This window comes from Limulus polyphemus, unplaced genomic scaffold (assembly GCF_000517525.1).
Source record: "Limulus polyphemus unplaced genomic scaffold, Limulus_polyphemus-2.1.2 Scaffold1989, whole genome shotgun sequence".
In the NCBI taxonomy this organism is placed as follows: domain Eukaryota; kingdom Metazoa; phylum Arthropoda; class Merostomata; order Xiphosura; family Limulidae; genus Limulus; species Limulus polyphemus.
Window position 1 is genome coordinate 196,406 of NW_013667599.1, and position 13,133 is coordinate 209,538.

The 13,133-nt window shown below is 34.5% G+C and overlaps 1 protein-coding gene across 1 annotated transcript in view; it reads left to right on the forward strand.

The window, feature by feature from the left end:
- Nucleotides 1-10,260, forward strand: part of LOC111087301 — a 27,906-nt gene extending 17,646 nt beyond the window's left edge. Inside the window, exons 3-9 of the mRNA XM_022393505.1 lie at nt 1,034-1,147; nt 1,830-1,946; nt 2,342-2,511; nt 3,369-3,411; nt 4,597-4,763; nt 7,216-7,407; nt 7,818-10,260. Of these exons, the coding sequence (XP_022249213.1) occupies nt 1,034-1,147; nt 1,830-1,946; nt 2,342-2,511; nt 3,369-3,411; nt 4,597-4,763; nt 7,216-7,407; nt 7,818-10,182 (3,168 nt within the window). The 3' untranslated portion in view covers nt 10,183-10,260. The remainder of the gene's footprint in view (nt 1-1,033; nt 1,148-1,829; nt 1,947-2,341; nt 2,512-3,368; nt 3,412-4,596; nt 4,764-7,215; nt 7,408-7,817) is intronic.
- The last annotated feature ends 2,873 nt before the right edge of the window (nt 10,261-13,133 follow it).

Here is a 13,133-nt window from a genome sequence, read left to right on the forward strand (position 1 = left end):
AGTACAGTCATCTTTCCCTGTAGTTCAGTTCTTTCTTTGAACCCTATAGTACAGTCATCTTTCCCTGTAGTTCAGTTCTTACTTTGAACCCTATAGTACAGTCATCTTTCCTGTAGTTCAGTTCTTACTTTGAACACTATAGTACAGTCATCTTTCCTGTAGTTCAGTTCTTACTTTGAACCCTATAGTACAGTTCTTACTTTGAACCCTATAGTACAGTCATCTTTCCTGTAGTTCAGTTCTTACTTTGAACCCTATAGTACAGTCATCTTTCCTGTAGTTCAGTCCTTACTTTGAACCCTATAGTACAGTCATCTTTCCCTGTAGTTCAGTTCTTACTTTGAACCCTATAGTACAGTCATCTTTCCTCTTGCATCATCTCTACTTTAGACTTTCTCGGAATCAAGTAAGAAGGTCAAATTATTCATGTTTTTAGTTTCAAAGTATGATTCAGAGATTGAATATAAAATGAGTTGAAAATTTAAGACAACTTTTAAGATCATAGAATAGTATGATACAAATGAAACTGAATAATAATCTTTAAAATTGGTTAACGTGAAAATGACTATAAACAGGTCCATGATGATAATAATTGAGTTAAATCAAATAAAAATCACAAAAGTGAATAGTAATACCCAACAATGTGTAAACTGTTTGTTTTTTACTAAGGGCACAATTATCTAACACTGTTCTAATATCTAACTTCCTTATTGTCATAAGGTGATAAAAAGACTAGACCAGATAAAAGATAAAACTGATTCAAAAATTTATCTCACAAAAAGTAGGTTTGTGTACTTTGAAGAAAAAAGTTTTACAGTTCACCCCTAATCAACTCTTATGATTTATTTACTAGTCTCAGCTCCTAATCAAGTTTCATGATTCACCTACTATTCAGTTCTCATCACTTACATTGTTTAGATCAGTTCTTACGTGCACGCATGAGATGTCAACAGTTTTAAACTAAAATAACAATTATAAATTTACCTTTGTTTAGTTGTATGTATTATTTGAAACTGTAATTTAATACTTACAGCATGGAAATATTGAAATCGTTCAGTGGCTGTTAAAGAATACCAACTGTGCAAGTTTATTGGAGCCATCAGTGAGAGACCGGTCACTCCTGCACTACACAGCAAAATATGGTCAGGTACTAATAAACTTAATCTGTTGTATTCATAATATTTGGAAAACACGAAATCGTTTTAACTCGAAAATACAATACCCTATAACCGGAGCGCTTTTTGAAAGGGGTAAGTAAGTAAGTAATGTGTTGTATAATTTTGTTTTTGAAAGGAGTAAGTAAGTAATGTGTTATATAATTTTGTTTTTGAAAGGGGTAAGTAAGTAAGTAAGTAATGTGTTGTATAATTTTGTTTTTGAAAGGGGTAAGTAAGTAAGTAATGTGTTGTATAATTTTGTTTTTGAAAGGGGTAAGTAAGTAATGTGTTGTATAATTTTGTTTTTGAAAGGGGTAAGTAAGTAAGTAATGTGTTGTATAATTTTGTGTAAACATTGTAATCTAAACGATATTTGTCATATTTTATTGGATTCAATTTGTTTAGCACTTTACTAAATAAACTTGTTGCTTTCTGTACATGAAAGTTACTCTGTTATGATGAAGGGGAATAAACGTTCCATGTGGGTGGAGAGAGAGAGAGAGAACTTGCTTGTATAATAAACAAATGTACACTTTTCAAGCGACTTAAATTCTAGTTTTATGCTTACATCACCACATTTAAAAAATCGTTTATTTCTGGTACCAGTTTTGTGTTACACGTGTTGATGTTTTTTTTTAAAAAAAAAACAACTAACTTTTACAATCATGTTAGGAACAACTTGTTCACTGGTTAGCAGAGAATGTTCAAACATCCATTAATTACTGTGACTCCGAAGGTGACACTCCTCTTCATGTTGCAGCTAAATATGGTCACATTGGTTGTGCAAAAGTAAGTTATTTGGTCCTCTAATGTTCGATAATAATAATTTTATAAGTTAATGTGTTCTTTGGAGTTGATGCAATAAACGAAAAACTTTTATGGAAAACAAGTTCATCATAACAAAATAAAAATAAGTTGAAAACACATATTTTACAACTAATTGCTTAATAGTTATTCAAATTTAGTATGTTTACTTTCTAGTTATATTGTTAGAGAAAATTTTCAGATTATATGAAAGAGTCTTTATTTTCAAACATATTAACCTAACGGCTTGAATTTGTGTTTTACATATATAGTGATTCTAGATTATCCCAAATAACCTTTCAAATTTCATCGAAAGATATCAGAATTGTGGTTTTAAATGTAGATGAATAACAAAATATGCATTTTTATTGTTTCAACAGGCCCTTATTCTTCATGGCGCAGACGTTACGGCTAAAAATGAGCTGGGATTAAACCCACATGACCTCGCGATCTATAGTGAGCGTCCATCTTGTGCAGATTACTTTACAGTCATGGAAGCTTGTCTATCCTTGTCAGCAGGACATCTCTTCTTGGAAGATGATGTACAACAGTAAGTTACAGAGAGGGGTGGTGTGGGGGTCTTTTTCTACATTCTGACCCCCCCATTGATATGAAACTTAATATTTTACTGGAAACTGAATCTCTATACACAATATATTTGATTTCATGTTATAATGTAGTTTTAATTACCATAATTAGTTCTCTAAAAGTTTTATTATGTCAGGTTAGGTAAAGAACTAGCATATTTGAAATGATTTTTTACAGATCTTAAGTCTAATGAAAAGTCTGAATTATTATTATTATTATGTATTTTAAGTATTATAATAATAATAATAATAATAATAATAAAGTGAATTTCTTAAAAATATATTACAACAACCATCATATAATCTTTACGGCTTCAACAATCTGATGACGTCAGATTATTTTTCTACCATTACACGTAATCTTGTAACACTATTATGCTACTTAATTATTCTAACCCCCAGTTATTGAATGAATATGTTTTTACCCAAAACTATGGATATTCATTTGTACTGTTGATGGAATTTCATCCCAAGTTGTTCACATATAAATAAACTTTTTAATACTCATTTTACAGAAAATTAAGCACCCAATTTTACAGTTGTTGGAATTGTTTTTATATATACATAGTAGTTAAGTAAATTTTACCTAAAAAATGGGGAAGGGGCAGCAGAATAAAACATTAAAGGTTGGTATTCTTGAGGTTGATATATTTTCTAGTACCAATTTACCCACACAATTTTGTACTCTATAAAAACAAGGTAGAACGGGTAAGGATCTATTCATGGATTTTATATCCTTTTTAAAACAAGATTAGACATTTTTTGAATTTACATTATCATTTTTATCTTATAACGTGTTTTTGCTGTTTTTTTCTTATAGTTTGCTCTCAGAAAATATGGAATTGAAGTCACTGGTTAAAGAGGTAAAGTCTTTAAAAGTATATAGTTTCTCATTAACTTATCAGTGTGAAAAAACAGTTGATTCGGTTATTTTAGAGCACATTTTTATTATTGGTTTCAGTTGTCTTTCATAATGAGAAGGCTTCTTGATTTTAATAATAAGTTATAGTAAAATGAAAGCAACCTTTTGGTAAAGCTGTGTGATTTAACTGGATGTCCTACGACCAGGGATGTTTCCACCAGAGTGATATGGAAGAGAGCTAGCCAGAGACATATGAGCCAGTTTTTAGATTCTCTCTGCAATGTGACAAGAAACTGTTAATTTTTTTCTGCCCTCACCCCACAAATATCCTAGAAATGTCATTACCTACGAACACCATTCACATCAATTAAGGTTGTGTAAAGTAAACTAAAATTACAATTAAATCGCATACATCTAATAAAAATTAGTGTTCCCAATTCTTACTCTTTTTATTATTATTCTAAGCGTGATGTGAGAAGGGTTGGTTAACCGAGATTGATGATTAATCAACTAATAAATCACACAACTTCACCTTTTAGTAATTATTGTATAAATATAGCTTTTGCTTTATTGGATGTTGAAGTGTTTTAAATTCATACAAGTTTCATATCAAATCATGTAGTCTACTCAAGTTAAAATTTTAATACTATGGGTCTTTGTATTACAAATCTAAGAAAAAAACAAAACAAAAAAAAAAACTTTGGTCTTTTCATTTTGTTCATTAATACCTAATGTCTGTAATATAACTCTACAATTATTTTTCTCAGTTTCAATCCTTAATGCCAGTTCACGAGTCTTTACTATAATAATACCATAAATCTTTAACAAAAATTGTGATTCAGAAGTCGTACATCATCGACAGGTTACAGCTGGTCGAAATGTGCATTGTTAATATTGTAACTGCATCAATTCCACGTGTTCGTGGAATATAAAGAAATTCAAACAATTATTGTAATAAAATGAGAATTTGACACACAATCATCCTATATGCATTAAATGATGTGTGCACTGCTCTTTGAACATTTGTTGTTACATTCTTTTTTATATGAGATTCAAAACATTAGTAGTTTAACCTTGTGAAACAAAATACAGTTTTTAAAAAATTATAAATCCTTAGCAAGTTATTTAAAGTTTAACTCTCCCTATTGTGACAGTCTGTGTTACAGAAGCCGGGTTTTATTTTCAGTTATTGTCCTTGTCCAAACATTTACTCAAGCAACAAAAAGAGATGTTGGAAAATTTTAAAGTGATTCACTTGGACCTGGATACATTTGAAACAAGTTTATCAGAAGATGATGGCAAAGGAGAGAAAGAGAAGAATAGAAAATTCTTGAATGAATCTCAGAGCTCAGGGTGAGGAAGAGGAATATTATTGCAGCCATTTTAGTGTTTGTCCTGTATAACATTCTTTTTGTTGGGTTGGTTTCTTTGTTCAATTCTATTTAAAATAGAAGCAAAATCACGAGTTAACGTTTTCCTCTACCACACATGTATTTCTGACAATACTTACCCCCTTCAAACTATAGCCCTATGCATTGATATGAATCTTACCTCATTTGCCCCCAGCCTTTATACCTCAATATACTTCCCAACCAAAGTTAACCCTGCATTAATCTTCAGTAAAAATTTTCCATAGTCACACTTCAGGGTTCCAAGCAATACCCTATTATAAAAAATTAATTTACAAATATTTAAATAATAATAAGCTATTGTTTTGGAAACAAAAAAAAACAACATTAGCACTCAAAATATTTTCCTTTATCAATCAGTAAATGAGCATTGAATTTTTTTTTAGCACCTAAACTACATGTAACAATTTAACACAAACTAGCTAAATACTGAAGCTACTGACAACAACAACCATGTATGTGCTTCCACCTATTGGTGACAATGTTTACCAAATATTTGGAGTCCGTGAAGATTAATGTAGGGTTAAATCGTGTGATTATCTCCACCTATGTCATTGCACCCCACCTATCCCAGATCCGTATATATATAAAATTCCTGTTATTACTTCCTATTTACTTTTCAAGACGGTCCAATTCGCAGACCTGAAACTGGTCATTTTGTGGGGAGGAGGTAGATATTATCAGAAATACATTTTTTGGTAGAGGAAAATGTTAACTTCCAAAATACACTTACCTCCTCTCATACTATAGCTAGAATCCCACATTGACTAGCGTCGGCATAGAGAAGGGATGTACAAAAATGAGATGTAGTAATAGCACATTAGTGGGGTCTGCACTACTTCTGGAATGGATATGCTCTTTGCCCGGACAATATGAAATCACAGAGGTAAAATAGAAGAATATATTTTAGTCCAGCCAGGTGTGAGGTCCCACATCTTGATCCAAAGCATGAGGAATTCTCTTGATTTAGTTTTGTGGAAGTCAAGCTGAAAGTTACAGAATGTTGCATGTCGAGCCACTGGACTTACGAAGAGAAGGCAAGCAACACCAAATTAGATAAATCCTCTCCCTGACCTGATGAAGCACAAAATGCAACACATTGAACTCAGAATTACGGGACTTTTCATGCCTCACTCAACCCAAAGAAACAGAGATTACTTGCTGGGATTATGAACCAAAATCCTAACTCCCCAACCTGAGAGGGAAGGCAACACTTCCTGCCCCCAGAATGATGAGGAGGAAGCGGAACAAATGAAGTCCACAACCCATGGCTCGGCAGTCATTACAAGGAGTCTATGACTCTCTTCCATGATCATCAAAATGAAAAGAAAGGCCACACTGAATTTGACTGGATAGCGAAGAGTTATCTCTGAACAGGAATTATGAGGAACCCGCATAGGCTGGTCCTGCTACCATCATCTCTCAGGATTATTGGTAGGAGGGTTCCCAGCTTTGCCCCCTTTTCTTTGAGTGGAATAACGAGTTCAAGCATCACTCGAGAGGAACAGACCTCTCTGTCTATCACTCAAGCAACTGGAAACTGGGAGTGGTAAGGACTCCCATGCTCTCCACTAGGAGAAATGAGGGGGATAATCACATTGGGGGAGTCCTGAGAAACAATGCTGTATGTAGGTTAACTACATTCCCTATTTTGAAAAGCAAACTAACCCCAATTTATTCATTCAAGGGTTCAGCAGGGATGGGAAAAATCCCCTTAAGCTTTACTCATGATAGTCCATCAGTGGCAGTTCGTTAGTGTATTTGTCTTTGTATTAGAATTGTGTACCACCAGGACAGCATACAAGGTGGTTTCATGGAACACCACATCTTAACAGAGCTCGTTGCTACAGGAAATATTGTATTGGTCAACTGGTAGCTAGTGCGGATTTGGAAGGCAACATCTATCAGTGAGTAGGATCCCCGAAAGAAACAAGAAATAAACACAAAATATTACTGAAATCACTTTGAAAAACCATTACTCCAAAATAGATAAACTCCAGACCCAAGAAGACAGGACTAGAAAAAAACAAACAAACAGGAATCAGCTGAAGTTTAAATAACGAGAAGCTTATATAGGGATCTGGTAGAGGGGGTGCATTGACGTAGGTGGAGAAAATTACATGATTTAACTTGCTTTGAGCAATACAGTGGGGTATAAAGGCTGGAGCAAGCGATATAAGATTCATACAAATGATAAGGTGGGCAGAGAAGAGAAGTTTTCATTGAGATAAATCTATAGTGTGAGTGAAGTTAAGTGTTTCGTAATTAAACAGTTAAAAAACGTGTGGGCAACTTCTCATGCTAAGAAGTAATTGTTTTAAAGGGTTAAACATGTTGATGCACTACTTTGAATGCTATGAAAACAGATTTTTTTTTCTACAAAATTGTTTTATCAGAAGCACACCTGAAGACCTGCCAAACAGTTGGCCAACTAGAGGACTACTTGAAGAAGAGGTTAAAGAATGGTATACACACATCTTGCCTGGGGAGGAAGCAAAACTTCAAATGATAGAGGACAAGTGGAGGAGGCTGAGGATGCAACCCCACAAAGGAATGGAGGAGAGGAGGCTACCACTTGACATACTAAAGTAGGTCTGACTATCCAGAAAATGAAATTAAAATGTACTTTTGAAGTTAAGGGAAGATGGACCATTAACTCGTATAACATCTTATAATTTATAATCAGACTATTTTCGAACAATTTAACATTTAATTCCATCTTTTCTAAACTCTCTACACCGTGAAAGGGAAATCGAAAGAGACGGCAGAATCCTGGAAGGTTAAGACAACCATTACTAAAAGTATCAAAATTACAGACTGTACCAAAACAATAATAAAATTAATGCTCCACACTTTCTGTTCTGTAACATAAATTGCACAGAAAGCAAAATTTTAATTATCTGTAGAGAGGTGTCCACTATAAACAAATAATAGAGTAGGCAAAAATCAACCATAGTACCGATTATTTTTCTACACACATTGTTTATTTCATTCCTAGATCACAGTTTGCTCAAATTCTTGCCAAGTCAAGCAGTCCGATACTGGGAGAAGCCTCAAGGATAGTATCGTCATCTGAGAGTACCCTTTCTCTTGATAGCTTAAGTGAAGACGAGAAAGAACTTCCACCAGAGAAAGAGTTCCACGGTATACAGAATTTAGATACATCTGCTTCATGTTGTTCTACTAATCTCCAATCACTGCAGAGTATGTTAGACATTGATATGAAATCAATCAACTATTCAGACAGAGAAATTAGTAATGTTTATTCCCATTATGAAAGCAAGTATGGAAAGAAGATAAAAGATTTAAAAAAAAAGTCTACTCCCATTACGTCTTCAACCACTGCTAAAGTAATGTTGCAGGAGATTGAGAACACAAGCCTACAGTCTTTATTTGACAGAAATCCAGAACTACGACAGGAAGGGAAAACATGCTCAGTGCTGGAAGTGTTAGAACCTTCCAGTAGTGAAAGTGAAGAAAATTCCAAAATTAAGAAGAAAACAAAAAGCACTGGAGATTGTAGGATAGAGAAAAATTATAATGGAAACAGTTCCTCCAGCTCTGTGCAATCGGACAAGGACTATAAGATTGGGCCTTCTTCGAGCCAGAAACTTTTTTCTGTGCACCAAAAGCCTTCTTCAGGAGATGTCTCCTCTCCCTCAAACAGCCAAGAAAAAAAACAGGGTCCAGATGAAACTCAGGAAAATGTTTTAACAGAAAATGTTCTTCTTTCTGGCAGATCTCAACACCATTGCAACCCTTTAACTTCAACACTTGAAAGAAATATATGGAATGTTCACTTGTCTCCTGAAGATGAAACTAAATGCAGATTATCAGCACATAATCCAATGTCTAATGCACATCTATCCCAGGAAACTCAAGTCAAAACCATTGATGCTGGACGATCAGGATTTCACGAACCTGATCTGATTCGAGAAACCAAAGTGAAATCAACATCACTGCCAGCATCCAATCCATCACAAAAACCAGGGAAAACAAGTTGGAAAGCACATGATCGAAGAAGTGAAGTGAAGTCTACTCCTACCAAGACTAATCAGTCTGTCAATGAACAGCTCAGTTCTATTGTTGAACCTGGTTCTGAAGTGACAATACCCTCAGGATCTCAGGGTAATACAGCAAAGATGAAAGGTTTCCTGTCAAAACTTTCCCTCAAAGGTAAATGGGCATTGAAACATAAGTCTCGAACACCAAAGAAACTAGATGAAATCTCAGCAGACGAGTTTCGAGAAATGTATCCAAGATCTGCTGGTATAAGTGAAAATAAAGATAATTTGATTGTGTCAGACTTGTCAACTGTTTCTAGTCAAGATGTTAAGATAATTAACTCTACAAAGGAAGCAACAAAAAAATCATCTTACGTACCACCACAAATGCACATAACAGAAGATACCAGTACTTGTAAGCAGTCTTTTCTAGATGCTTTACTAGAAGATCAGAAAAATGGAGTGGTGTGTGCACCATCTGCTGAGATGAGTAATACATCTTCTCAACTTTTAAGACTAGAAGAGCTTCCAACACCATCAGTACTACTCCCTCCAAGAGGAGAACCTCCACCAGCTCCTCCAGCTATACAGAGAAGTGGCAGGAACACTCAAGATGCAACAGCAATCCAGAATTGTTCTGACTCAGAGACACTGGGGGAACCTCTGGAAGGAGCTTCGACCTGTGATACACCTCTGGTAGCAACAGTTCTGCAAGGGCAAAAGCGTTCCAAGATGTCCAAAGCTACCTCTCCTTCTGTACGTATCAAAGACTGCCAATTTCAGCAGTCCTTCGTGGTCTCTTCCAAACCTAATTCTTTATCTCGTCCAGCATCCTCAGCCTCTCGGATTGACTCCTCTTCTCATGCAGAAGATAATGAAAAATCTTCAGAGTTCCCTTTAACAAAAGCATTTTCTACATCAACAGAACTGTTAATTACACCCGATTCCTCCACAGCTGGACGACAATCTCCTGCTCCAAGTGAGGTCTCTAAGACAGAAAGTGCCCTGTCACCACCAAGTGAGGTATCTAAGACAGAAAACACAAAACCCCATCATCTAGGCAAGATAGAAGAAATTGTCAATCGCGAATCATCATCTCTGACTACTGTCCCCATGAAGGAACCCATGGAGGTAAAGACAGCTGCCATAGTAGACATTACACAGCTTCCCAAGACAGGAGATGATGGACAAATCACCACTGGACATGAAAGTGACCCAGAAGTAAAGAGTAACTCTTCTGAACCAGAACACAGAAAGGAAATTAAGGTAGAGTTTATCGTACAAGTTGGTGTAGTTGATAACCTGTACGTATTATGTGAGTGTTCTCTTTCTAACGTTATACAGTATCGTTGTTATTAATAATTTACCTTGACACAAAAAACAACCAGTAAAAAATGAAGGTTATATCAAACTTACTTGTGGTATTAGTCGATTACTTTTAAAGGACAACTACTAAGTAAGCTTAACTATTTTGGCATCTTGATATTAAATGGACGACTACTAAGTAAGCTTAGCTATGTTGGCATCTTGATATTAAACGGACAACAACTAAGTAAGCTTAGCTATGTTGGCATCTTGATATTAAACGGAACGACTACTAAGTAAGCTTAGCTATGTTGGCATCTTGATATTAAACGGACAACTACTAAGTAAGCTTAGCTATGTTGGCATCTTGATATTAAACGGACAACTACTAAGTAAGCTTAGCTATGTTGGCATCTTGATATTAAACGGACAACTACCAAGTAAGCTTAGCTATGTTGGCATCTTGATATTAAAAATATTGGATGTTTCTAAACATTAAGTTATAGCAACAACATAGTCATAAATTTAGATTACGTATGTCATATGTTTAGCTTTCCAAATAACTATTTTATGCATCAAAGACTTGATACTCTGCATCTCTTATGGAAGGTTTTGCAACATTATTTGTTTTTAATCTGTTGTGAAATAAATCTTTAAACATTAATAACAGTTTTATAAAATACGTACTATGAGAAGCTGTAAGTATGCTTGTAAATATTCCGTGATTTGGTTTGTTAACCCTGAGCTGGCAGGATGGGGTTAGAACCACCCATGTTGATTTTTCAAGTTGATAATTAACTCGGCTGGTGCTGCTCCCTACCCGATATTTTTAGTACCATATCCTCAATCAGTTCTTGAGTGTTGTAGAGATTTTATTTTCTGTTACTTAGAATTGTTTTCATACCATGGTTTCCCTGTCCTTTCAGCAGATGAAACTCCATAATTTCCCTTCTTCACCTGACAGAAAATGTTTTTAAGAACAACATTAAATACAGTAAGGATGTACGTACCAACCACAGTTTGCTATAGTTGAAGTTGCAGGTTATTCATAGTTTAATTTTTTACACTAATGTTTAAATTTTCATATGTGCATACTAGTATAATAAATACACTCACTGTATGATAACCAACAATGGAATATTTTTTATAAACTTCTAAGTTATCCCTCAATTGATAGGATGGGTGAAAATGGTCCATGTGCAATAAACTTCAAAAATTTGATCTTCATAATATGGTGGGGTCAGAATAACAAACAAATGACTGCAACAGTACATCCACTCTGTTTAATTTTGTTTAGTTGGAGACTTAAATTATTGACGGTTTGCTTTCTTTCCTTGCGTTGTTTTGTACTCTCCTGTTTTAACATTATAAAAATGTTCCAAAAAATTAACTTGAAATATTCTTTAACATCAAAACAGCTCAGTTTTTGCATCATTTATGAATTGTTTCTAATTAATGAAAAAAAAAATTAAACTGGTTATGTATTGAACTGTTCATCACATAACAGCGCATCTTAATTCGCATCTAGGTATGACGTTTCTGATGAAGAAGACATGTTTTCACCAGATCGATATCACCTCACAATGGGAAGCAGCTCAGATGATGACAGAGAAGCCATTAGTAGCTGACTAGTTCTACATTCGCCTATTCTTTTTTTCAAGTCTGATCAGATTTCAGAAATGGTTCACTCATTCTATGGCTCAGTGGGTTTTGTGTTTGTTTGTTTGTAATTAAGCACAAAGCTACACAATGGGCTATCTGTGCTCTGCCCACCACAGGTATCGAAAATCTGGTATTCTAGCGTTGTAAGTCGACAGACATACCGCTGTGCCACTGGGTTTTGTGAGTTTTACATGTAATAAGAAAGTGCCTTTAATTACCATAATTTTGTTTTAGACAGCTGTAGAAAGTTAAAACAAACTGACTTTGACCAACATGTACTATATATATATAAATACACAAGCAACCGAAGGTACAAGGACACTGTGAAAGTTCCTTTATGCCAATGAAAGAATAGATCATCAAGAGTTGCATTTGAGCAACATATAAATATGTACTGAGAAAAAGACTTAAATTTCTTCAATAGACACACAGTATGCAAAAACTTCTGACAAGTTTGACTTTTTCAAACTATGTTTGTGAAGAATAGATCCTGATACCAAAACAGAAATAAAAAAAAAGGATATGCCTCAAACTTTGAACTCGCCTGAAGAATAATAAAGTTTCTCGGACATAATATTCCAACATCTATCTTTTCATGTTTTTTAAAAGTTTCATTTCATTAGAAAGTATTAAAACGGGTATTTTTATGTTACTCTGGAATCATTGGACAGGTACTACTAGAATCATTATTTTATCTGTTATGAATGGCTAATACTTCTACAAGTGTCAGTCTGCAAGCAACTATAGTGACCAACTTACCAGCTTTGTCGTTACATCTTGTGTGAAGTAGTGTCAGTCTGCAAGCAACTATAGTGACCAACTTACCAGCCGTAAGTATAGTGTTAGTACAGTAGTAATGGTAGTTAATATCTAAGTTATAAAAGATGTGTTGATTCTTTATAGAGCCCTTTTATACAGTGAGACATGCTCGCATATAAGCAATTAATGAGTGGACTAATAAGTAGGTCAGTTTGTTATAGAAACATGGCGGTTACATGTTAACAAATTGATAACGCAAACAGCGAAACTTACAAAATTAACTATTTTCTTTAATATACAATTGCCTCTAGATTTATTAGAGATCTGGTTCTATTATATTACATCACGCTACTCACACCAGATGTAACGACAAATTTGGTAAGTTGGTCACTATAGTTGCTTGCAGACTGACACTACTTCACACAAGATGTAACGACAAATTATAAAGATCTGTTAATTATCATGGATCTACCGATCAATTTACAAGAAAACTAACATGAACTGTTACTGTTAACACAGGAGTGCCAACACAGGACTACAGACTTAACATGATTATATAAACAGTATCTTCAAAGTTTTATTCT